We start from the raw sequence: 27,536 nt of genomic DNA, 5'->3' as shown, positions 1-27,536 counted from the left end.
GCTTGCTGATTATTAAACAGAAATTGTAAAAAAAAAAACCTCTCTGTAGTTTATATAGTCTTCTATGTCAACACCTTTGAATTTATATTGAGGAGTTTCTTTTATTTAAAAAAATTGCATAATTTGGAAACGTACCCTCTTTCTTTGCCGACTTATTTCCACCTTCATTGCTGTGCACTTGTTCAGTGTATTCAAACGCCTGGAAGAGGAGGTGGGGGTAACACATTAAGACGTTTAACCTTAGGTTACTTATAATCTTGTACTAAATGGCTCTCAATCCACTAAAGTTCTTAAAAGAAATTAACATGTCATTTCATTACGCCATCTTCACTAATAATAGTTGGCTATCACCTCATAATGTGGGAAGCTAATCTATACTCAGAGTTGTTGTTGTTGTTTAGTCGTTTAGTCGTGTCCGACTCTTCGTGACCCCATGGACCATAGCACGCCAGGCACTCCTGTCTTGCACTGCCTCCCGCAGTTTGGTCAAACTCATGTTCGTAGCTTCGAGAACACTGTCCAACCATCTTGTCCTCTGTCGTCCCCTTCTCCTAGTGCCCTCAATCTTTCCCAACATCAGGGTCTTTTCCAAGGATTCTTCTCTTCTCATGAGGTGGCCAAAGTATTGGAGCCTCAGCTTCACTGAAATCAATGGATCTAAGAGACTTAAGGCCACTGATTTTAGTAGGTCTACATTGAGTATAACTAATATTGGATAAAACCCTACCACTCCCTACTAATGCTCTTAAACACATACAAATGGAAACAGGTACAAAATCATGCCTCAGTAACTCAAAAATGATCAAAATGTCAACAGTGATAAAAGTGCATGAGAACCTTCTTGATATGCAGGTAGAAAACATTAAAGAATGGTAAACAAGTCCCTCTTTCAGCAAATAAAGGCTAAAAAAATGAATGTGGGCAACATCATTTATTCCATGCTCAATTCAAGGTAGCACATATAAGCAAACAATTAATACATGCATATTGTCTGGTATAATATAAATTTCCTGATGTGCTTTTGTTCTATGCAGTGAATAAACAGAAGCCCAAAAAATAAAAATACAGGGGTTCGTGTCATTTCCAATAAAGTTTGATTTTTTTCTGTAACTCATAAATCTCAAATTCTTGCAGTCCAGTGATGAACATCTGGCACCTTCTTATCTTTCCACTTTTGCACAAGTTGATAAAAGCCTCAACAATAGATCAATGAATAAAAATGTTGCCAGTTCAGACCTGACTCTATGAAGAGATACTTGTTCTTTTTATCTTGAGAAGCTATTTAAAAGGGAGGCCCAAATTGTGTTAGTGTGGGTTACATGAAGCCTTTAAGCAATGTGTTGAGAAATTAAGCAGCTTTTAAAAAGATTGTTGTGCAATTTGTTTGCAATTAAGCAATTACTCTGGTACTCCCCTGGAGTGGGTAAGAGTCATATATTTAGCAGAGCTACTGTTGCCTTAAAAAAGAAAAAGAAATTATAAAGTGCACCTATATTATTACTACAGCTGCTTTGGCAAAATGTCAGCATCTCTTTTGTGCCTGCAGCATCTTACCAAAGCTCTTTCTGAGAATAATTCCAGGGTCCGTAATTTTGCAAATGTTGCTACTTTTATTCACTGTGGTTTGGGTCTGATTATTCCTAAACATTAGGCACCCTGAAAAGTTAGAATTCAGGGGGAGAGGGATCTTCCTTAGTGTAGCTAAAATAAAGGAAATCTGTAGATAAGGGATGTGAGGTGGCGTCAGTGTTGGTCCATTGCAATATAACATATAAAATAGTGTTCTAAAATAACCTGCTAAGTTTCTCAAGAAAGCCAACAATCCAAAAACATAAGTACCGGTATCTTCAGTCACAAAACAAAAACATTCTTCTTTTCCCAAGCTAATTAAACTATCTATGGCCTTTTACACTGTGGAGGGCTATTGTTTCTATTTGTTATTATGTTGTGCATTTTGTGTTTTTATAGTGTAAAAGTGCCTTGTGATACTCAGATGAAAGGTAGTATATAAAATTAATAATAATAATAATAATAATAATAATAATAATAATTGTTATTTCAGTTCATACAAGATACAAGACTATTCCTAGGTAGTCTAGAGGATAATGCATGAGCAAACCCAGATTGATTTGGAGGCAATCAACAGCATGACAGCAACACTGTCTGTGTGGAATAGTCCTAGCTTTCAAAAGAAAAACAAGCGGACACGGAGCAATGGATTCAAACTACAAGAAAGAAGATTCATTAGGAAGAACTTCCTGACAGTAAGAGCTGTTCGGCAATGGAATTTGCTACCAAGTAGTGTGGTGGAATCTCCTTCTTTGGAGGTCTTTAAGCAGAGGCTTGACAGGCATATGTCAAGAATGCTTTGATGGTGTTTCCTGCTTGGCAGGGGGTTGGACTGGATGGCCCTTGTGGTCTCTTCCAACTCTATGATTCCTTTAAAAAACCCTTCGAAGACTTGTACAGCTATATAGCAATTCTTACTACTTACAAATATTTTAATAATTATATAATAATGTGCCTGTTTTCAGACATCCAAACAGGAAACTAGTAAGATACACCCATTGACTTAGTTAAAGCCTCAGGTTGTCAATCTAAATACACATCTATTTAATTCAGACCAAAGTTTACCTGTATAGGGATTCTATTGCATCTTGGTCTAAAAACTCATGATCTTTTCTGACAGTTTTGATGTCAATAGGAAACTGCATATCTGCAAAACAGAGTTCACAATGGTAAATGATCTTTTTTCTTTTTTGGAGAGGATTAATTTCACAAGTTCTTAAATCAGCTCAAAAACAAACTCCAAGTAGCAGGGTTTTTTTTTATAGTGACAGCTGCCAGACTCAAAATGGTCTCAATCTCTGCAAGGAAGAAAGCATAGATTTATGAATTAACACAGCATCAGCTTGCCAGCTGATAGGATTCATTTTTAATTAAAAAAGGTTCAAAATCTTCTATGAAGGAAATAAACACTGGCCTAGCAAACTATGGCTTACCAGGACAGCAAAAATGCACTAGCTCCCAGAAAGGACCTTGCACACACTTTATGCCTACCTTGCCCTTTTAGCTAAACATGGCTGTTTAGACAAGAAGCAACCTCAGCTGCAGCTTGTGGCTAAGGAGGAGAGAGCTTAACCACATGCTTGTATTCAGACAACATGCTAAGCCAACACTGAGCTAAAGTGACCTGAGAGGTGCAAAGTAGGTGCAATCTCCTCCCCAGCATCCATGCTAATCTGTGGTTTTGCTTAGAGCTACCTACAAACATAGCCACTGATTATTAGACGCTCAATCTCTTTCTCCATTGTCTATTCAGAGATAGAAACAAGCAGATAGGGCAAGACAGACTCATAACATTGTCAAGATTCTAACATTAAGTTCATTTCTAGATCATTTTATATATTGATTTTAAAAAATCTCAAAGCATTCCACAACCTACATTAAAAAATCAAATAAAACAGTCCATAAGAAAACATTTCAGAAGTCAAATATAAAACACACATTTAAAACAGCATAAAACCATGGGTGAAGTAGTACCTTCAAACATCTGAGCATATTGGGGGAAACCAGCAGCTTTCAGCCAATCACAGGCTTCTTTGGCCTCAATTTCTGCAATTAAAAACAAAACAAAAAAAGAACACAAATCAAGTTTTGTTTTCCAATACTGAGCAAAAAAAACCCAACCCATTTCTAAACTATGCTACTAGCTTTAAAGCAACCAGTTTTTTTTCCTCCCTACCTTTTAATATATTACAGGCAACCGTCCTTTTGTGTTCCAAACCCCCATGTGCGTTGGCAGAACGCACGAATCTGCTCTGCCCCTTTTCACGCCATTTTGGGGCTACTTCTGGGTTTGGCATGCATCATTTGGACTCGCCTAAACCAGGGCGTATCTGTGTGCTGCTCTGGTTCGCCAGAAGCGGCTTTGTCATGCTGGCCACATGACCTGGAAGCTCCCTCGGCCAATAACGCAAGATGAGCGCCGCAACCCCAGAGTCAGTCACAACTGGACCTAATGGTTACCTTTAAACCAGGGGTTGGCTGTACTCTTCATACACATACCTCCTTCTGAGTATCCAAGCACACAACAGATGCTTTTGACATGCATTTGCATCTAAGCTGGTGGCATTGAGTATAGCAGCTTTACTTACGGAGTGCCCCTAGTGATTTTCCTGCTAAGATGCATCTTTTGTATAGTCAGAACAATACCTTTGTCTAAACACAGAAATTATTTGTGAGGCACACTTTCTGCATTTGAGAAATGATGATACAGTAGTTTGAAAACAAGGCTAATGCCTCCAGTGTGCCGAGAAATGCTTGTTGCTTTAGAGTGTACAACTAGGCACTCTGGTGGCTTGGAAGGTGTTCTGTGCTCCATATGGCCCACCTATTTCCTAAAGTATTTTACTATTTGTTTTACAGCTCACTATCTATAACACCTGGCATCTAGTTCACAAAAACAGATGTCAGGAACTAAAAACTAATGACTTATTTTGTGGCAATTAATAAAAATCCTGTGGCTAACAGTATAACATTCCCACAGGAAAAAGGAAAAACACAACTTTGCAGAACTACAGAACATTCACCAGATGCCTTTAAAATGTAAACATATTTAATATACTTCTGGAAGAGCATAAGCCATCAGTCTCCAAAGTGAACCTATATCGCAAGTTACTGTGTCTCTTGTTAAGGAAGACCCCAGGCTGTTTTCTCCTCTAGTCCAGTTCATGTTACAGCCCTCACATGGCCACCCAAGACCTTCTGACTGCTGACTGAAAAGGATCCCTACATATACTGTACACACACACACATACACACCAGCTGGCAAAGCTTTCCTGATGGAATGCATTATTATTAATTTATAGTGTACCTCACAAGTTTTGCTTTGTTTCTTATCAAACAAATTTTTAGTCCATAGTAGTAGTAGCAGCAGCAGCAGCAGCAATAATAATAATAATAATAATAATAATAATAATAATAAAAAATAATAATAATAAAAATAATAATATTGTCCTAGTTCCACATTGATGATTAACCAACTTTTATTGGTATATGCCAGGGGTGGCCAACTCCCAAGAGACTGTGATCTACTCACAGTTAAAAACTGGTAGTGATCTACCCCCTTTTTGGGAGGTTCAGGTCAAAGTTGTTGAGCGTTGCTTTTTTTTGAAGGAAAGCCCCATTTTTAAGGGGTGCAGAGCAAAGTTGCTGAGCATTTTTAGGGGAGCCAAAATTGTTGAGCATCGTTGGGGGGAGCCAGTGATCTAACACAGCCGTCCAGTGATCTACCTGTTGGACATGCCTGGTATATGCAATTCCAAAACAATATTATGGAGAGCACTTTTCCTTTACAAAAATGATTTTATGTCTAAGGCAGGTAAACTATTAAGATGTGTGGAATGTAGAAGCAGGAGCTTTATGTGGGACTAGCTAAGTACCAAGTACTCAATGAACAAGCTTCCCTGCTCAAAATTTTGCGCTTCCAGCACATTAACTTGGAGCTGAAGGCTTGAGACCAACCACATTGAGCACCACTATGCCACACATACTGAAATTTATAAAGAGCCAGGGATATTTCATTTGGCGTGAACACCCTAAATCAGCCAGACAACAAAGTCTGTTTTCATAAAAATTGACATGTGGACTGTCCACATACATGCCACCAATAGAGAGAAAATATTTGGCTAGCCCTAGTTTTTCTGTGTGAAAAGCTACTTAAAATAAGTTTGTTTTGCAGGAGACAGATTCAAATTGGGCAACTTTTTTGTGTGTAGCTGATTCCCGGGCTGCCTTTTCAAAGAATGCTCCAGTATCAGTCTTTTTATTTTCTAGTTTCCATTGAGTGGCATTTGCTAAAGGAAAAAAAGATGACAGGGCTTTAAATATATTTTATGGAACCACTGGCATATAATGCAAGATTCCAGAGCCAGCTCTGACATGACCCCCTACTCTTTGTATGTAACACATTTCCTGGCTTTCTAAACATTTGAACAGTTGAATGTTTCCACTTCCTGCAGTCCTCATTACTCAAAGATTAAAGAACAAGCAGAAGTTCAAAATCAATTGTTCTTCCTTAATAAAACTATCACTGCTAGATCCTTTTGAGAAATTATACAAACATATGTTATGAATTCTGGTTAATTTTTCATTCTGAGTGCTATACAGGACAAATACTTTTAAAAGGATGCTACCAGGTCAGATCAGTCTGTGCCTGAGAAAACAGGAAGAATGTGCAATTAATTTTCTTCAGTGCTGAGGCAAAGATATCAAATCTTCCTTAAGCAACATTTACATATCACTGAAGAAAATTAAGCTAACTTCCCCTTAGGTATGAAGCAAACTAATGTAAAACTGATTAACATAATCTAGCATACTTCCATTCCAGTTATTTCAATAGCATATCTATTAATAATTGCATGCATCATTGTGATTACTGTGAAAATACATTAAACACACAAGCAGAAAGTAATCACATAGCAGCCAGAAGAATGAAAACCAAACTTTTTTTTTATAGAAATGCAAGTAGGAATAATGTCTGTCCTTTACCATTGACTAACATATTTGAGCATTGGTTACTTTTGATATTTGTGCTTTGTTACAATGCTTTATTATTGAAAACTTTTATTAAAAAATGAATAAAAAAATAAAAACATAAACAATAATAAAATAAAAATGAAGTACTTCATTTTAACAATCTAAACTGGTACTTCTAAAAGACCCTTGTTTAAAGCTACAGAATATAAAAATGTCCAGTTGACAGTAAACATATATACAAACACTAAGTAATTCATTTTTAACTATCTTTGGTGGTTAGAGGAGGAAATGTCATTCTACTGACATCTGATTTAAGTTCATCACCTGGCCACCTCTTTCAGCTGTATTTCTTATACAGTATGCAGTTTTTAAGCTTAGATGCAAACTAGAACCAATTATATGCATAAACTATGTTTGAATTTCACAAGAATCATATCTGATGCACAACCACCATTTCCAGCTTCCCATGTCATGGGGTAGTGGAGACTTGAAAGAGCTAAGTAAATCTCAAACATTTAGTTCCACATTAAGATTTCAAATTGCCCATACATGTCTCAAACGCAGAATGTTTCTCTTCTACTGTTCTTTGTTGCTTCACATCTTGATTATTACATTCACATGAAAATGATACTGGCATATCAACTGAATGTTAATTCCAATCGAAAGTACAGTATACCATTAGCTTGTGGTATTTCTATGCCCCTCTGTATCTGGTGTGCGTAAAAACTGTTAACACAATATGTAAGCAAAAGGGTTTGGCTCCAAAGTTTGCTGGCACTGGTACCAGTAGCAGTATCACCTGGTGGAGTTCTGCTCAGGATGTTCCTGCCAGGAGAAAACAGTGATGGGAGTATTTTCATTGAATCCCACTTCCTCCTATAACCCCCAGTGCCACCTCTCATGCTATTGCATAGAATCCCCCAACCCCTACAGAGCATATTTTCAGTGGGGCATGAGGACTGTAAGGGGAAGGGGAGAATAAACAAATGTTATTTCATTCCCCATTACAACAGCAGGATTCTTCTACTAGATCACAAGATCTAGCTAAATTAAAATACAATTACAATAAAAATACAAACACACCACAGATCATGGCAAATTAGACAGTCATGACCTCAAAACATTAAAAAGGTCATAAACAACCCATTAAAAGCTTGAGAAATAAATGTTTTTGCCTAGTGCCCAAATAAATACAAAGCGGGCATCAGAGAAGCCTCATTGGGGGCATCAGAGAAACTTCATTGGGACAACCAGGGTGGTCACAGAGAAGGCCTTTCTGACATCACTTGGCAGTGACACTTGGAGGTTACTACCGGTAATAATCACCTCAAGGTCCAGGAAGGAACATATGGGAGGTTAAAAGCAATAACCAAAGGTAGAAGTCCAATCCCAGTTAACAACCTTGCAGCCCTGTTTTGGACTAACTGAAGCTTCCATAGTGTTTTACAGGTAGCTGCATGTACAACACCACACTGCAATAATATAAACATTTTATACAGAACTGGCACTACAATCCTATGTTTTACCATTGGAACAAGACTCCCAGCTTTTGGGGGGAAAATACATTAATGACAGTTTTGCTCCCATTGCTATTTGTACCAATACTTGTAAGTGTTTGCTTTTGCATACTATTGTTATTGTGGCAGCAAAACCAAAAGCCTAACACAATTAAAAACAAAACAAAACAAAACAAAACATTGTGTTTGCTAGTTCTGAAGAATAAAAAGCAAACTGCCCGGAACTAAACTAATATTTTCGCTTCCTACTCCTCCTGTTCTTGGAAACTTAATTCTATTCTTTCTCCAACGCCCTCCATCTGCTCCAGAACCAGTCAATATGCATGGATCTATCTGCTTGACAGCTGCAGTAGCCAGATGTCACACACTGAAATGCACATTACCTATAGAACCAGAGTCTATCCCATCAGCAACTGTTCTGACAAGACCCTTTGTGCAGCCTTCTGTTGTATCATTCTTGTTCTTGGCTGTGTCTGCAGCTGGGGAGTTAACAGTAAGGCAAGGACATGCTGCATATTAATTTTATTAGTCCTTCCAATTAAACACCTATTCCCAAAAAAAATGTTTTCACATACTGTTCTCAGACAGATAAGCTTATTTTATTTTATTGCATATATGTCTCTATGAAAATCATAATAAAGTTGAATGAACCTAAACCAACTATCCTTTGGATAACACATCCTTAATGAAGAATTTCTTCATTTAAATCTATGCTCAGACTATCATAGAATGGTCTGGTTCAAATTGAATGCCAAGCCAAACTAGGACTTAGAAGGGACAAGTGTGTGGATACTAAGGGAGAAAATTGCTGCCTCTCTGCTCCTCCCCTGGCTTGTTGCTACCCATAAGATAGTTATGGTTTGTCTTAGTGTTGTGTTCAGACCCAGTCTCATGGAAAGCCATAGCAAACCATAAGTTGTAATCAAGGTTTATCACTTGAGGTTTGCTTGGGTGAGGCAAAACACAAGCTCAGGTTCATTTACCCAAGCCATGGCTTAGCTCTGGATACATAGCAGTGGCCGGGAGGAGTGTAGCAGCAACAAGTTTTCTCCTGGTTATCTACATGCCTGAGCATTTTTGCTGTTCCACAAAAGTGTCAAGAAAAAGGTATGGCTCAAAATCTGGCATACATATGACCATACTGTTAAGTACAAATCACTTTCCCATCCACCATTGTCATCAGTAGTGTTGGTGAGCTCCAATTCAAAGGTGCCTATTGTATCAGAACAGTAAGGTAGACTTGAAAAGTATTTTGCAAGTACTGCATAACTAAGAAGTCATCTGTTCAGATAGAGCAGTGGTTCCCAATTTGCTAATTACTGAGGACCCCCTATTTTTTCAAAAAGCCAAGCCAGGGACCCTCTACTTTTGAAAATTTTGACAACTATGGTACAGTAGTTACTTCTGTGAAGCAGTTTTTTAAACAAAACATCAGGTTGCCCCTAATAAGCAAAAGATTTTAGGTATGCTAAAAAACAGACTACGGCTGAGCGATATCTGGTTTTCAACATCATTATATATCAGCAGTTAAACATCGTGATATTCTGATATATCCCTGATATATGTCTGAAATTGGAGATCAGGCGTAGGGATGAGGGAAGGAACAGCAGCGGAAATCGGATGGGGGGGGAGGAGGAGATGAAGCAGTGTCAGCCAGTGCCTTGAAATTGGCTGTCCCTGCTCTTCCTCACGCGATGAGTGATATATTGCTGGGTCAAAATCATTATTGCGGTGTGATTTCGAAACCAATTTTGGCCTATATATTTAAAAAATGCACAGTGCTTAAACATACCTTAAAACTTGTGAAATTACCATGCAAAAATGACAAAAAAATAGTTGGGGGAGGCAAGGGATGGGGCCACAGACCCTCTGGGTGTATTCTGCAGACCCCCAGGGGTCCCTGGACCCCTAATTGGGAATCACTGAGATAGAGGGTACCAGAATATATGGTCCTGAATAGGGGGTCCTCTCTTCAGTCTCACCCTCCATGTACAAAATTGCAGGTTGCAGCACTTCATTCTGCTAATATCAAAGGTGCTGACTGGGAACTTGTTAGCCTCACTTCTGTGTCTATGGAGTAGGAACATCCCTCATGATATATCAGGCAACTACTTATTGCCTAGTCATGTAGGTTTTATGAGTTAGTTGTGTGAGAGTGAAGATTCAGCTTTAAATCAGTTCCATGGATCATTTCCCAACTGTCTGGATTGCAAAAGAGAGAACTAACCTTAAATGTCCCACCACTACTGACCTACATTCTTCAGAGCTGAGTTAGGGCTGTTTAGAAGCCCAACAGTGGCAGATTAGTAGTATTATTCTTTCACTTAAGTAGAAAACTCTCTCATCCACTCAAAAGCTTCGCTCCAGGAAAGATAGCTAGCTAGCTTCTGCCAGCATCCACACGTGACAAAACGGGGCGCAGACGATGGATTTGTTTTATGGCGAGGCACAATCTGCGCCGCATCACCATGCTCTTCCTCGAGTGAATTCATATTCCGCAACACTATTAACGGCATACATATTTCCTAAAACACGTTCTGCAGTCAAGGTGCGTTATATTTACTGAAACAAATATCGTACCCCCTGCAAAAAGGGGGGTCGCGCAAGCGGGGTCGTACAAACAAACCTGTTAAGTTTTCCAAACTTCAACCCCTCTGACTTTCGCCTTCGAATAACCCAAGCGAAAAGCCAAGCTTGGCAACTACCCGACCCAAGCACAAAATCATCCTCGAGTCTGGGAAAACCTCTCCTCCTCCGCTGGCAAAACCCGCAGCCCCTTCCCGAGAAACAACCCCCTCCCCGTTGCGTGGCGCTTGCGGCTCCTTGGTCGCCCGTACTCCCGTTTGAAGGCGCCTCGCTAGCCGCCAGAACTTCCCCCGAGGCGAAGCCACTTACGCGTGAGGATCATCCCGCCTCGGTCCTGAGCGCTGAGCACAAACAGCGCAGCTTCAGCCTCCAGCTCACTTCATCGCCTCCGAAGGAAAGCAGAGCGGGAGCCGGCGCCGAGCCGGGAGCGTGACAGAGGCTGTCGTCTGCGAAGGGCTCGCTGAAGGCACAGACCGCGTTCCGCCCCGGCGCTGCGCAAGCGAGACGACGCGCCCGCCGGCGCAGCTGAGGCGAATGGAGGGAGGCGTTGCTGCCTCCACCCCGGCTCCACCCACCCCGCCGACTTCTCTGGGCGGCCAGCAAAGCGCTGAGGGAAGGAGGCGGCTGCCTCAGCCTCGCAGGCACCTGGCGACTTCCTCTCCTCGAGCGAGGGTCTGGGCTGGGGGGGGGGCAATAAGTAGGCACGGTCGCTGCTGTGGACGTGACTGCCAGCGACGTGCCAGGAGGGCGTGAGGAGATTATCTACAACAGTGCCTCGGGGTGTGTGAGGAACACCAGGATTTAATTTTCTGCATGAAAATACAGGGTGTGGGTGAGAGAGAAGATATAAGGATGTCCCCTTTCTGTTCCATCTTTGGGCAATAAGAAGCTTCCACAACAGCTTGCTGGATGAGGCCCATGACCCAGCATCTCTAGTCCAGCATCCTCTTCTTAGGGTGGCCAACCAGAAACCTCTTCCCCTTGTCAATTAATAGCTGACACAGGGCCGGCTCTAAGGCAAGCGCGGACGGAGCCGGGGGGGGGGGGTCAGAGCGATCATCGCACCACGGCGCCCGATATGCTTAAGATGGCCCTGAGCTGACTGCCCTGTTCTATTTTTTATTTTGGTGGGGGAACCTGCCACTAACACGGGGAGGGAGGTCAGGGCAGCCAACAACTTCAGCCAGCTCTGGGATGATCGGAGTAGCTTTCCACAACAAAGGGAAACCCAGCCTTATGTAAAGCAACCAGGGCCATTCTTGAATAGAGAAAAGGTGCTCCAGGTAATGATGGTTGGGGCACTTGTCAGAGTGCAGTCCAACCTGAAGCAAAGCTTTTGGCACAGTAAATTTGCATCAGCAAGATAGCCACTGGGTGCGAACTGAGCCACTAGCAATGTCAGCTCCCTGCAACAATATCTATAATAACACATATACCGGTACCTCCTTTCCGTGTATTGTGTATTTTTAGATTGTGAGCCTGAGGGCAGGGACACTCTTAGCATTGATTTATTCATATAGTCCATCCTTTCACCTTGTTGCCTTCAGGTAACAGGGTTGTTGTGCCTTGGAAAGACTTCTGCCTATGACCTTCAGTAGCCAGTTGGGAGGAAGTTCTTTCTCTGTTCTTTTCTGAAAACCTCTAAGATTTCATGGCCTTTCTTTTAGCTATTGCAGTGATATCCCTACTGGTAGTTAGCAGCTGTGGTGCTGTGGCTTAAACCACAGAGCCTAGGGCAGGCACCCCCAAACTTCGGCCCTCCAGATGTTTTGGACTACATTTCCCATCATCCCTGACCACTGGTCCTGCTAGCTAGGGATCATGGGAGTTGTAGGCCAAAACATCTGGAGGGCCGTAGTTTGGGGATGCCTGGCCTAGGGCTTGCCGATCAGAAGGTCAGATGTTTGAATCCCTGCAACGGGGTGAGCTCCCATTGCTCGGTCCCTGCTCCTGCCAACCTAGCAGTTCGAAAGCACGAAATGCAAGTAGATAAATAGGTACCGCTCTGGCGGGAAGGTAAACGTCGTTTCCGTGCGCTGCTCTGGTTTGCCAGAAGCGGCTTAGTCATTGGCCACATGACCCGGAAGCTGTATGCCGGCTCCCTCGGCCAATAAAGCGATATGAGTGCCGCAATCCCAGAGCCGTCCGTGACTGGACCTAATAGTCAGTGGTCCCTATACCTTTAAAATGGCATATGCAAGTTTGGAAATTTGTTTCCTTATCGGCACACAGATTGAATTTAGATTAGGAATTTATCAAGTATTGGGTCACCACAGTTCCAGAGCTCTTTGTATTACTCAAAAGAGCCTTTCACTCAATAAGCTTCCTAAAACCAATCTGTCTGGTCAAACGTTTATTTATCCTATGCTTCAGTTAAGAAACTGAATTCACAAGAACAAGAGTCGTCTCATGGCACCTTAAAGGCTAACATGCTGATTATGGACTTATATTTTGTGGCCCAGAGTCCAATTCATCAGATGCAGAAGGTACACACATTTCTTAAGGCTGCATATAAAACATGTATTAAAACACATGACTTTCCCCAAAGAATCCTAGGAACTGTAGTTTACCTCTCACAGATGTACAAGTTCTAACACCTGCAACAAACTACAATTCCCATGCTTTTATGGGCTGGGGTATGTGCTTTAAATGTATGGTGTGTGTATGTAGCTTAAGCCTACAAAACCTAATTAAGTAAAAACTAACAGATTAAAAAAACACATTGGTACTTAGGAACAGTCTAGTACAGAGGGAAAAAAATTACCACCTGTCATCTATAGGTCCCAGCTAAAACTAGCCAAACATACCATTAAGGACCTACAGTCTAACCTGGACAATGACACTTCCTTTCCACAGACTGTGGGTGATAGGTCACTTACAGCACAGCCCACATAGCTACTTACCAGCAATAAAAGACCACAAAACACACACAGAGAGACGAACCAGAGCCTACAACAAATCCATATGTCAAGTCACGCAACACTATTACAGGACATCATGATGAGAGCCACAACATCACCTGTTTCCAATGTGATATATGTCATGTGTTGGAAATCTCCTTCTACATTCTACATAATATGGTAAGTAAAAAAGGCCAGTCCTTATGAAGAAGAATCAATAGGCATAAATGACATCAGAAATGGGAGTCTTCAAAAATCAGTAGAAATTTTCAGTCTTAACACTCTGTTACGTGAACAAAGGAATTTCAAAGGAAGGCTCCAATGTAAAACTGCTGATTTCATCAAGTAGTTAAATTCTGTTCATTTAGATATGACCAGAGACAATGGTTTATTGTGCTACTGCATTTACACCACAACACCCACTTCTTCAAAGAATCACTGCTTATCTAAAGTTGTAAAAGATACTTTTTGGGTATTTCAACATAACGTTCAAAACATAAACCCACCCAGCATGCAAGCCATCCCTATGAGAACACAAGCCAATGTTACACCAAATCTTCCGTCATACAACCCTTTTTTAAGAGTGAGATATCGTCATTATTGCCTGTAAATACCAGTTTGTATGCAAACAAACTGCATAATGGTGTATAGCTTTTTAGACAGTTGTTTAGCCACTTAAGCGTAATGGAATTTACTTACAAATTAAATTTCACTTATTTCAGCCTGCCGTTAAGGGCTTGCATGCTCTAGCTGTTTGGCAGTTCTCCAAATGATTCTATTTACACCCACTGAAAATTAATTGTCAAAGGCTGTTTTGCATAATGCAATTAGCTTCCATATAATCTCAGCTGTGTTTGAAAAACTTCAACTTCCTGTATCAGTGAGCTGACTTACAAAAATACAGACACAATTCTGGGATAACGATCAAGTATCTTATTCTACATTATGTAAGGTTGGTGTGTTATTTTGCACCTATGTTTTGCCAGGAGCTATGGTACATGTGGAAAATTGAGGAGTGTGTGTGTGTAAACCATTATCTATTCCTATGAATATCCTATGCTTAACTCTAATCACAAAAATCCACCTACAGGTCACCCTTTTTCTATTAAAAATATGTCTTTAGAGAAATGTGTGAATTTCTTATCTGGCTCCCCAAGTAAAACCCTCATAGATTTCACATACTGTATTATAATCTCAAGTTTGCCACTGAATGAACTTCAAAGAGCCAGAAAGGCCAGATCCCAAGCAATTGTACCTGTATCATAGATATGCATATCATATTCACAGTTCATTTAGATGTATTTACATAAAACGCTCTGCAAACAAGACTGCACATTCATGAAGGGATTGCAACACCTTGGGGTCAAGGGTGGGGACAAGAAGAATCAGACAATCTGCTGGTTCCCAATTACAAAATGGCTGGGAATGAGAAGTAATGTGTTTTCCCAGTGTTGCCTTAACATGCTCAAACATGACAGCCTTTTCATAGGCAGATACAGGAATAAATAACAACACAAAATTTGGGTAGTTTTATAAAAAGAATTAGACAAATTCATGGACAATAAGGCTATGGGTGGGTACTAGCTATTTTGGCTATGTTCTACCCCTCCAAATACCAGTTGCCAGGAAAAGATTGCACTCAGGTCTTCCTGATGGGTTTCTTAAAGGCATCTGGTTGGCTACTGTGAGAATAGGTTGCTGAGCCTGGTAGGCCTTTGGTCTGATCCAACACGACACTTCTTATGTACTTAATTACCGGTAGTGCCTATACACATAGCTGCCAAGTTTTCCCTTTTCTCGCGAGGGAAAATCCCTTTAAAAAAGGGATAACTTGGCAGCTATGTATACAGAGTCTAGGGCTTGCTGATCAGAAGGTTGGCGGTTCGAATCCCTGCAATGGGGCGAGCTCCCGTTGCTCGGTCCCAGCTCCTGCCTACCTAGCAGTTCGAAAGCACATAAAAAAGTGCAAGTAGATAAATAGGGACCGCTCTGGTGGGAAGGTAAACAGCGTTTCCGTGCGCTGCTATGGTTCGCCAGAAGCAGCTTTGTCATGCTGGCCACATGACCCGGAAGCTGTCTGCGGACAAACGCTGGATCCCTCGGCCTATAGAGCGAGATGAGCACCGCAACCCCAGAGTCGGACCCCCTTTAATATCATTACATTTTAAATTACTGCTGTTATGTCATTTATTTGTATGATCATACTGCAATTTGCAAGATCATACTGTGGAGGGTTGTTTTAATTTTAGTTTACTTTGTTATCTGCTTTGATTGCACTAGTTCCAAAGGAAGCTTATAAATTGTGGGATAAATAAATCAACGAAATGTTCACAGGCACTCAATAGTTCAAAGAGTGTGAACTCTTAACAGCTTATATATATGGTATCTCTGTACAGGTCCGAGGCTCTCTCACTTTTAAAAGGAAGATGCCTAAACACAGAGTTAAGGGGTGGGGAGAGAAACACACAGAATACCAGCATTACTTCAAGTTCCCGTTGTGTTGTAATCAGGTGTCCTAATTTAACTGGCTAGCTGGGATTAAGAATAATTTTTTATTTATTTTTTATATGGATTTAGTCTAGACAAAAATAGTTTGTGGTTTCATCAGTAGTAAAATTCAGCATTTAGGATTGCTCAACTGCCAGCATGCATTTCAAGGATTTCCTATCATTCATTGCTGTAAGAGGAGTTGGGGGGGGGGTGTTCACAACTAGAATCCAAAAACATATATTCAGATAGGGTTGCCATATTTCAAAAAGTAAAAACCAGGACACCCTGGTTGAGTAGTTGTTGTTGTTTTTTGGGGAGAAACCGCTGAGATTGTTGACTTGACTTGTCTAAAATCAAGGACAAAGCATCACCTTTTGGAAATTCCCCCTGGAAATCAATTCCGCCTTTGAAATTACGGTAATGTCTGTATGACAGCCCTAATTCAGATGATCTCTTACCAGCACAATTCCTATAAAATTGGGCTGAGGGATGCAGAACTGTTGTGCTGGATGTCACTCGCTTTCATGAAGCATTTTTAATGCTATGCATTTAAGTCTATTTTAAAATGACAGTAGTTGTCCCAAGGGTAGCCAACATGGTGCCCTCCAGAGGTTGTGAACTACGGTTCCCATAATCCCAGCCCACTGGTCATGCTGACTGGGGCTGATGGGAGTTGGAGTCTATAGTATTTGGTACAGCATGTTGCCTAGCTCCCTTTAGATTTGAGGAAAAGAGCACAAATGTGATTTAAGCACACACTGTATATTAATTTATACCAAATGTTTATTCTCTTTTAGATTATATTTAATGTAAAGTTGGATTTGTTAAATATATAAACTGTGTCCAGTAGAGATTCCTACCTACCAAAATAGGACTGGCAATGCCACCTACCCACACAGATGCTACAAAGTCCTAGTTTTTCAGGTGTCTGCTCACAGCACAGATGGCAAAGCCTCAACAAACAACAGCCCCGTATTTATCTGATCCATTCAGCAACCAGATTAGACTTGCTTCATGTTTTCCCTTTACTAACTTTGCTTTCCAAGCCCCATGATTCATATAGCACAATGCTACCTGGAAGTTATGTAACACCAAAATAGTCTTTAAAAAGACCAACTATGTCAAAGTGATTAGCCTGTCACAGAAAAGGAGAGCGATGAGGTATTAGCTAAATAGTCATTTCCTCAAGGGAGTAGAATTTAAAACACACCTCTAGATTTTGCTAAGGAAAGGCAGAGGAACTTGGGGGAAACTGAAGGGTTAAAGTGTTACCGGTATTAGTTAAGAGAACCTAATAATTATGAGTTTGCTCTCATTTCTCAGATAGTTGCTAAGCTGACTCAGAATAGATAACAAAATATGTTAACATTGTAGCTTTTTGTTTGTATAATTGTTTCATATAAACGACTGGCGTTGTCTCCAAAACTTTTTCTCAACTGCTTAGTATTTCAGATTCTGTATGGTTTAGTGACAAAAGGTGGGACTAATTTCAACCTAGCTCTTAAACTGCCAATTCTAGTTATTTGCTAAACTGAAGTAATACAGATGCAATCATATACACCTGGGATCTCGAAATGCAGTCTACTTTAGGGATCTCCGAAATGGAAGCAATTTTGGGGACAAATATACCCTTATTTGGTTACGAATTATCCTGCGAGTCATCTCAAAGCAGCTCATTTTAAACAAATTTCCCAAACTATTTAAAGATGATAAAATAATCTCTTAGGTCCTAAGTAGGGCAGATGGGGACAATCCTAACTGCCAGATATGTTACAGCTGACACAATCAAGCATGGACTCCACCTCCAGACTATTTTTTTGAAGAATGTGCATTCCTTTTCCCAAACCAGATTTTGGCTTACTGTGTCTTCTCCAAGGGACAAAGCTGGGTTGCCTAGCTTGCTTCATGTCCAGTTTAAAAAGAAGTTCAGACTAAGGGCTAGGTAGAATTTAAATGCAATTTTATTTTTTATCTATCATGTTTTTACGTTTTTATCCTGACCCTTCTCCCAAAGGATCCCAAGGTGGCAAACAAGCAATAAAACAATAAAAACAAAAAGAAATATCTTTAAAAACACCTCAATGCAGGTGCAGACTGTAAAAAATCCCAATACTGATGCAGCCGTTAACTGATGGACATGCATAAGCCCTAGAAATCCTTACCCAGCCACTTTAGACACAATTGTTCAGAGCAGGCAGCTGGGTTCTTCTTGAAACTAAAACCTGTTTTTTCTCCTTTTCAAGTGGTGGCATATGTGCTTGCGGACAAATTGCAAATGGAGAACTGAGCTTTATGTTCTGTAAACATTGGGGGGGGGCATCACTTTATGGGGATAATATGTGGGACAGTAGACTTTGGCTACTGAAGTATTTAATGGGGAAACCAGTAACCCTCCATATATTCTTGGACTACAACTCCTATTGTACCTGACCATTGATCATGCTGGCTGGGGCTGGAGGGCCACAGATTCCCCATATGTAGTCCAACCTGAATATTTAGTAAATTAACTCAAATAGTGCCAATTGCTATAAGCCTCCAGTGACCTCCTTCCAAAAGGACACTAACTCTGTTGCAGCCTGTAAACTTTTCAACATTCATAGTAGTCAGATGAGTGTAACAATTGTGCAATGGGTGCCTCAAGGACTTCCATGAGCCATGTTTGTCAGGGTACACATTTTAAAATAATATTGGATCACTAATGTTTTGGAAAATTGGGTCCCTCTTCTCTTCCAAAATGTCACAGGTATATCCCAGGGATCAATTATTCTTCCTTTCATGTATTTTCTTCCTTTAATTCCCCCCCCACACACACTTACTCTCTCTTTTCTTAAGATAACTGCCCCTGAACGCTAATATCCTATACTTCAGAGGAAAGCAACTTGTAGAGTACACACATTCCAGATAACTACACTAGCAATGCAAGACAGGCACTGTTCCAACAACTGGAGTCATTTGGAGCCAACCCCCTCCCACCCTCTACATATTTCAACTCTGATATCACTAGAATATTCCCTATGTAATCATGCCACCACCAGAAACCCTGCTTGCTCTCCCTTACCATGAATATTAAAAGGAACTGCTTGAGCTATAATTGCGGACACAAAGCAAAGTTTATAACTGCTAGAGTTAGCAAATTGTAGAAATTAATAAATGATAGAATTTAGATAATATTTGGAGTACTAAAAGTAAAATGCCAGGCCAGGGCCCCACCTGATATAGAAGTCCTGAAGAATGAAAAATGGTGCTGGAAGCAAGTCATTAACCAAACTGGAACAGCTGGGACAGAAGCACAATAACTTGGTTGATGGAAACCATCAACCAGGTAGGAAGCTCTGCTGGTGAGGACAGGAAGTTGCCAAGGTGATGGGGAGGATGTGATGTCACATTAGAAAAATCGTGTCCTTTTGAAATCAGAGGTCTGGCTGTGAAGGGCAGAACCATCTTGCGCAGGCTGGGACAGATGCATAGAAAGGGTATGCAGGATGCCTTGGACTCTAATGTTGCACTGCTGTGGAAAACAAGCCCCTATTAACATGTAATGCTCCAAACTCTCTCCAAAGTAGACCAGGTGTAAATACGTGTACAATAAACCATATTTCTTAAAGACAGTAGTCTTCACTTTGCCCTGATTTCCCAATGGAAACACAACTCTGGGTGAGCACCTGGACCCCCTGGGATCTTGCTACTGCTTGGTAGAGATTGGGGGTGGTGAACTCCATTGTAAATATATACAGTGGGACCTCTACTCACGACCACAATCCATTCTGGAGGCCTGTCCAGAAGTCGAAACAGGTCACTGGGAGAGGCATCCCAACCGGAATTCCCAACCGGAGAGAGCGCTTGGGGGGAGGGCAGGGGAAGATGGAAAATTTGATATGTATCTGTATGTTTTCTCTATTTTTTGTATTATGTAAAACCAATAAAATATATTATATAAAAAAGGGAGAGGCATCATTGTGCGCAGGCATGGGCAGCGATTGCCCACTTCTGCACATGTGCGAAAGGCGATCGCTGCTCTTGCGCATGTGCGAACGGCAGCAAACCAGCCGGTTACTTCTGGGTTTGCTGCAGACATTGAGCGAAATGGACATGAGTGGAGGCAGATGTAAGAAGAGGTTTGACTGTAATTCCCAGTTTAGCATTAGATGCATCTACTTCACGCTGTTCACCTCTCAACAAGGCATCTGTATCATTTTGTTTTTTGTTTTGTCCGGCAAGCTTGTAGGGAGCATGTGTTCAGAAATCCAGTAATAAAATAGCTAGGACTCATAAGAACTTTGGTCTATGCCTCATTATGTGTCCTAACAGAACAGAAATTAGGCAAGAACACAATATAGTCTCTCTCCCACCCACATCAGTGCCTAAGGGGCATTCTCAGCATCCTCTGGAACATGCCAACCTAGGGAGAGCCTGATCTAGGCTGTGATAATGTCTCCATTGCCGTACATTACAGTAGGAGACACTTAGAAGCTATGCAAGTCCACCACACCTTTAAAAAATCTTCAACAGTTTTTGGACATTTAATTGACATAAGGCAACAAACAAGAAAATTATTCTTGACAATATGTTTCAAGGGCAGAACTGAAAATTACACTAAAGAAAGAAGTTGCAGTAGATACATGGATAAGGAAAATAACATACTAGGTAGAGATGACAAAATAAAGGCCCATTTGCACCCCAAAAGCATTTATGCAGCTATATTCTACATCCAATGTCTGAGGTATGCAGCTGAATGGCAGTTGCGAGGAGAGAGCTGTTGCACTGAGGTCCTGCTTCCAGGCTTCCCACAGGCATCTGTTTGGCCACTGTGAGGACAGAATGACATGCAGTATGGTAACATCTTCTTATGCACATTTAACTTGTGCAATTTCAACCAAACACAGTTGAAGGCAGGCTGGTTGAAATTGTGCAGTTAAATCCAAGCAAAGTGGAGAACTAAAAAGCTCGTTTTGTGCTGGATCCACTTTGGGTTACCTGGTGCAGAAAAAGCTTTTAAGCTCTCCACCTTGCTTGGGGGGCACTCAGTGCTCCAGTTCTGGGATGTTCATGCAAAATCTCCTAAGCACCTGACATGTGACTTCTTTGGTTTTTGAATTTAACCTCCTCCAGCTTCCTCTAATGTTCTGATGACAGCCCTTCTTTTAAAAAATAATAATTAAGAGGGTTGTGCAGAGTGAAAATCAGCACAGCTGCTCCCCTGCAGCAATGCTATCCTTTCTACCCAACCAAAAGCAACACATAGGCTTGAGTACCACACTAGGTATTAGCACTATAGACTGCACTTTGGGAAAGAATATGGCTGGGCAGCACTCAACTTGATAAAGTACATTCCAGTCAGGGCTTAAAGGACAAGAGTCAGATGCATCTTCTGATAGATTCTTTTGCAACTGACTAACCTTATTCCCTGCATCCCCAAGTAAGAGGTGTATTTGCTTTGGATGAAATACACCCTTTAAGCAGAGCAAAGTAAACCCTCTGTTTCACATTGTGAAATCTTAAGGGTTTTGACAGTTTTTACACTGCATATGAATTGGTCTTTTGTTTCAGCAGTTAATACAAAAGCTGGCTCCTGGGGCACTATCACAAAGCACAAGTATGTCTGTATGTGCCTTCTCCATTCCGTAGAATAAAATGGCTAGGATGTGCCAGCAAACAGGAATACTACTGAGAAAACAAAAGCAAGAGTTAGATACGTGCAAACATGCCAGTCTAACTGAGTAACAGCTACAGGGGCTGTGTGGTGCAGCTAACAATGTAAGGATGTACTTACTGAAGAAGAATAAAGGAAAAGGGTGGGGGAACAGGATTGTTTTACGTTAGCAAAAGCAGCAGCAAGAGGAGGAACACACATTGCTTGCATGTTACCTTAAGATTTGAGATAAGTACAAAATGTGCTTCTTTCTTTGCCCATAGCACACATATGTAATTCTGCTAAGCAATGTAGCCTAAAGTAAGGTGTTGGGAACCTTTGGCATTCCTGGCGTTTCTGAACTACAATACCCATCATCCCTGGCCATTGGTCATGCTTACTGGAGCTAATGGGAGCGGTAGTTCAGCCGCATCTGAAGCATCAAAGATTCCCCACACCTGCCTTAAGCCTATTCCTACTGGAAGTTGACAAGAGTAAAAGGTGGGGGCCTTATGATCAATAAATTGAAATAAAAACTTGGAGTACACAGAGGTTAGAGACAAAACTGTTTACAATTGCTTTAATTTAAGAAGGGTTTTCATAGTTGTTTCCATAACATCACAGGTAATTAAAGGTAAAGGGACCCCTGACCATTAGGTCCAGTCGTGACCAACTCTGGGGTTGCGGCACTCATCTCGCATTATTGGCCGAGGGAGCCGGCATACAGCTTCCGGGTCATGTGGCCAATGACTAAGCCGCTTCTGGCAAACCAGAGCAGCGCACGGAAACGCCGTTTACCTTCCCGCTATAGCGGTTCCTATTTATCTACTTGCATTTTGATGTGCTTTCGAACTGCTAGGTTGGCAGGAGCTGGGACCAAGCAACGGGAGCTCACCCTGTCACAGGGAATCGAACCGCCGACCTTCTGATCAGCAAGCCCTAGGCTCAGTGGTTTAGCCCACAGCGCCACCTGGGTCCCAGGTAATTAACTCCTTGCTAATTTAAGTTTTGTGAAGGCAAATGCTGTAAGATTATAAAAAATTCCTAAATGAAATAGTAACCAATACCTATCCAGCAACTTATAGAAGCTTCCCACGCAATTCCCCCCAAAAGGCGTGGATGCTATATTAGCACAAACACACACATTAAAATTATGGGGTGGTAAAAAAGCCTTGGGGAGGTGGGGCAAAGATGAGCAATAGTGATTCATCATCTGTTTTGGATACACCATCTGTGTTTGTATGTGAGCTTTCAGAAAATGTGTGTGTGTGTGTGTGTGTGTGTGTGTGTGTGTGTGTGTGTGTTACAGTTCTGACAGAGGTTTTAGTCCTGTTGCTTTTGCTTGACAGATGTGAAAGATGAGACCTGGAAGACCTACTTAGCTCAATTTAACCAATTCCTATGTTAGGTGACAGGGGCCAGAGCTACCAGGTAAAGAGCAGATTGTCTGCTGTAAAGAATACTGGGAGTGCCCCCCTTAAAATAGTAGGTGCAGGGGTCCGGATCTGGATGAGGACCATAGCAGGGAGCAACCCCCCCTCCCGTCCACCCACTTCACTGTCTCAATTCAACTTGGTGATAATGGAGGGGGCTGCACCAGCTATTTGTAATATTAAAAAAAAGATATTCTACACTTGAAGGAATATTATAGTAAAAGCACCATTGCAATTCAGGAAGCTTTTAGAAGCTGCCCCCCTCTCCACACACACATAACAACTCCTAAGTATAGAAGGAGTTATCACCACAATCAAAGCCCACTTCTAAAGAAAGTTCACTTTAAGGTTTCAGCCATCAATACAAAGACAGCTGCTTTTGGCTGCTATCACATGACAACAGCTTTGAATGCAGCCAAGTCATCCAAGCACAAAAGAAGTGTCATTCTAACAAGACATCTGTGCAAAGAGTCTGACAATCCTAACTGCAGCATTTCAAAATAATCCAGCAGTATTCTTTGCATGTACTCTGTGGTCTCACAAGTAAACTATTATTAGAAAGACCCCAAAACCAGCAAAATTGATATGAGCACATTACAAATATATTGTATCTGACACACTATTTGTTAGTACTGTTGCTGCCCTTCCCCCTCAATGATGGTCCTACCAACTTCAATGGAGAACATCAGTAGTCTTACATTTCTCTGGTTCACAGCTGTAAGCTGCAGGACAACTGAGGTAAGCCACCACACAGAAGAAATTCAGTTTTGTACTTTTTCAGTCTTATAGGCTGGTCAAGCTGCTCTGACCTGAAAAGAGTCTTCTGAAAAAGACCCTTGGGTCAATTGAAGTTGATCTCAGGATCTGAGAGAGGTTCACAACTTGCATTCTGTGAAGAGATGAGCAACCACAACCCTTCTTCTAGTTTTCAGTTGAAATATAGGAGAAAAATGCAGCTAAAAATACACACACTAATGTTATTTTCCATGTGAGCAATTAACACAGTTGCCAGCAGACCTTTTTACTGTTGTAAACAGAGAAGAGAGGGCTCCATGAGCAAAGGGAAAGGATAAAACTGGATTGTGACCCCAGCTGCTCTGTCTGCCAAAGGTCTCTCAGCCAAGCCAAGTCCCTCTGCCCATGCAGCATTCCCACAAGGTAATGGAGAGCATTGGCAAAAGATGGCCAGCAGTGCCTGGCTCATGTTGATGTTAATTCACAAATGAAAGATTTCAAGCTGCTATAATGGTGGGGAAAGGGAGGAGAGTTGATAGGCTCCTCCAGATAATGTTTATGGAGCATTCATCCACATTGGCTTGCATAAAGCTTTTGCAGAGGTTAGACCAGGCTTCCTCAACCTCGGCCCTCCATATATTTTTGGCCTTCAACTCCTATGATCCCTAGCTAGCAGGACCAGTGGTCAGGGATGATGGGAATTGTAGTCTCAAAACATCTGGAGGGCCGAGATTTAGGAAGCCTGGGTTAGACTATGTGTGGTCTTCACTGAGAATTTCTTCTGATTTGTTTGTTATAAGACAATGAGCTCTCATCTTGATTTCTTCTGCTGTGTTTAGATGTCTTATTGTTAATCATTTGTCCACAGCACACTTTTCAATGCATTTCTTCAATGCTTTCTGAACCACAAAACATCTGTTTGTTCATTATTTTTATTCTAAAGTGGATTTGTTGTGCTAGAGACAGAGGCACTTTAAACCACTTAGACTGCATGAACTGAAATTTCCAGTATGTGCTTGAAACTCTCCTGAAAAACACTGGTGGTATGGCAGTAACCAAAGACCAGGTATCTGATATTTACAATTAGCTTAAGCATGGAGGAAGAGTTCCTTTTCACCTGACAATAACTATTCAAAAAAGGCTGCTTGATAACCAGTATCCTGATTAGAGAACAAGCAAAGCACTGTGGGAAAACAGGATGCTGGAGCTGATAGGCCTTTAGTCTTTTCCAGCAGTACTGTTCTCATGTCCTTAAGAGCAGCTTGGCAGGGTGAGGATATATGTTGCACCCATACATATCTAGATCAGCCACCAGAGATCCTCATTTTAGCTGAACAGTGGCAAAAGTTCCCTCCAGTTCTGTACCACCAAGCAATCAGTGAATCCTAGCCAAAGGAAACTCTTTTGAAGAGCTCAAACAAGAGTAGGAAATACTCTGGCAAGATAACTCCTTATTACCACACTGCACTGTTTTAGTTATATAGCTTTCACTGCTGCTGCTAGGAAAGGTTAAATACAGAAAAGGAAGTCCACCCAGTTTTCAAGCCGTATTAATAAGTTCCATGCAGCTTTCCACACGGTCTGTGCCAAAAATCCACGGATGTTACATAAGAACACTAAGTGCCCTGTATTTATTTTTCTTTGTTTTTCCAGATCTGGAATGAGCTCATGTTGTTGGCTAGAAAAGAAGTGTTAGCTTTGAATCAGGAGGTCCACCAAAGTTCAAAAATGTGTTTTAAATGGATTTTTAAAAAGTGCTTTCTTTTCTGGGTTAGGAAGCAAAATCACCTACCTTGTCCTGAAAATATAAAACGAGGAGAAGGATTTAATTTTCAGCCTTGTGAGACCAGACAGCTGCTGGGGGAGGGCAGTGGGGAAAATAATAATGAACCAGCTGAAAAATCACTAAATATGTGGAATAAAAATGTAGCAAAAATGGGAAATATTTGACTACAAATTCAATATTTTTTTAAATAAAAAAGACAAGGGGCAGCCAGGGGCTAGATGGCCTCAATGGATGCTGTTCTACACGAAGCCTGCATTTTCAAATTTGCCCTGGCTTACAGACACATTTTTCAAGCACCTTATCTTTCCCACTCTTCACATGCAAAAGCCAACTGATCTAGTGTTATGAAATGCAACTGGTGATGAGCTGTTGGTAAAATATGCATGCAAGTTATGTATTTGAGTAATACTTTTGTTTCCTTGGAACACACACACTTAACTTTCATTAGTGATCCCCTTGCTACTTCATTTCACAATAATACTCCTACCTACAACAACTAAGTTATGAACTACAGACATGTTCTAAGAGTCTGTTCAGCACCTGGGCATGTAACTGCCTGGAAACCCTATGTACACACAGACTTGAGTTCCATGATGGAAGTAAGGCAGAATATAATAGCAGAATAAAATAATAAACAACACCCCTTGGTAATTTATCCTGTGAACCGACCTGAGATCTTGCAATGAAGGGTGCTATGTAAGTCAAACAAACAAACAAACAAACAAATAATAAATCCCTCCATTTGGCGAACTATGTAGTGATTCCTATTCACTCCTACTTCTACTTATCCAATTCCTCATCCACAAGAGCACCTCTCCTCCTATTCCATGACTGCTAAGCTTACTCAGGAGTCTTTGATGACAGAAATTGTCAATAGCTTTTTGAAAGTCGAAGTAACTTCCCCATTTGCCTCTTTTTTGATACACTAAAAAGGAACCACCCAGCCTAGTTTAATCTAGCCTTTCCTTTTTGCGTATCTGCGTGTGAGTGAATATGCTCTGTGTGAATGCTGACTTTCTTGGCATTTCCACCAATACACTAATGCGATGATTAAAGACATTCCTACTTACTTTGCCTGTCTCCCTATTCATTCACCAATTTTGAAACAGTGAATTTCTACTAATTATCAGTCCACAGTTCCACTCATCCTTTCTACTACATTTCTTCAAGTGTCATAGCCATGAAAAATCAGCAGAAATGTTCTGGCACCACCTGGACGGTGCGGCACAGCACAGCTATGATGAAGAAGGTTGTACTGTACTTATCAGTGCACAAAGAATGTGAAATACGCTTTCTCATTCAGTCATAGAGTTACAATGCAGGAAGGAAACTAAGCATGTTTTTTTTAAAGCAACAGATTATTTCTAATATATTTAAAGGCTAATGGTAGCCTTAATAGGAGACCTGTAGTATTTTTAATGATTTTCAGCAACTCCAGAAAATCTCGATGAAGGTCTAACAAAATGGCTTCAACATTGAACAGATTATGCAGATAAAGAGGCTGGACTTCAGCATACCTCATAATGTTTTGGTTGATAAATTTTTACAATCCATACAGAGGCATTAGGCTTTTCCAGAAGGTGCAGCTCTATTTTTTTATGCATACCATTTGTAGATTACTCAGTTGTTGCACAGAAACCACACATCTTTCATCAAAAGTGTAACTTCTGTGCAGGCAATTATGGTTGACATCTGTCTGTCTCAAGAGACAGTGGAGTGTGTGTCCAGGGGTGAAGGCTACCCCCGGCATTAGTGGCACCAAATTGACCTTTCTGGGGCTAAAGCTTGGGTGGTGTGTATTGGAGCACCTGGAGAAGGTATTTCCTGGGAGGTACGGTAGGTTTATGTTGGAGAAGACATTCCTTTAGATAGCACAACCTTTCTCCATGGAGCCATTTTCTTGGGACTCTCGTCCATTTC

At 41.1% G+C, this 27,536-nt stretch overlaps 1 protein-coding gene across 2 annotated transcripts in view; it reads right to left on the bottom strand.

Moving 5' to 3' along the window:
* Positions 1-27,536, bottom strand: part of LOC118080229 (rho GTPase-activating protein 7) — a 74,839-nt gene that overhangs the window by 16,945 nt on the left and 30,358 nt on the right. Inside the window, exons 1-4 of one of the 2 annotated variants that reach the window (XM_035105168.2) lie at positions 10,953-11,208; positions 3,544-3,615; positions 2,635-2,716; positions 136-199 (exon numbers count right to left, since the gene is read on the bottom strand). In XM_035105168.2, coding sequence (XP_034961059.2) covers positions 136-199; positions 2,635-2,716; positions 3,544-3,615; positions 10,953-10,965 — 231 coding nt within the window. In that variant the 5' untranslated portion in view covers positions 10,966-11,208. Of the gene's footprint in view, positions 1-135; positions 200-2,634; positions 2,717-3,543; positions 3,616-10,952; positions 11,209-27,536 lie in introns of those variants that run through there. The other variant, XM_035105166.2, reaches the window with a different exon arrangement.

Source organism: Zootoca vivipara, chromosome 2 (assembly GCF_963506605.1).
Source record: "Zootoca vivipara chromosome 2, rZooViv1.1, whole genome shotgun sequence".
Lineage (NCBI taxonomy): Eukaryota > Metazoa > Chordata > Lepidosauria > Squamata > Lacertidae > Zootoca > Zootoca vivipara.
The sequence above is the reverse complement of the archived record's forward strand: the minus strand, read 5'-3'. Positions and strand labels throughout refer to the sequence as shown.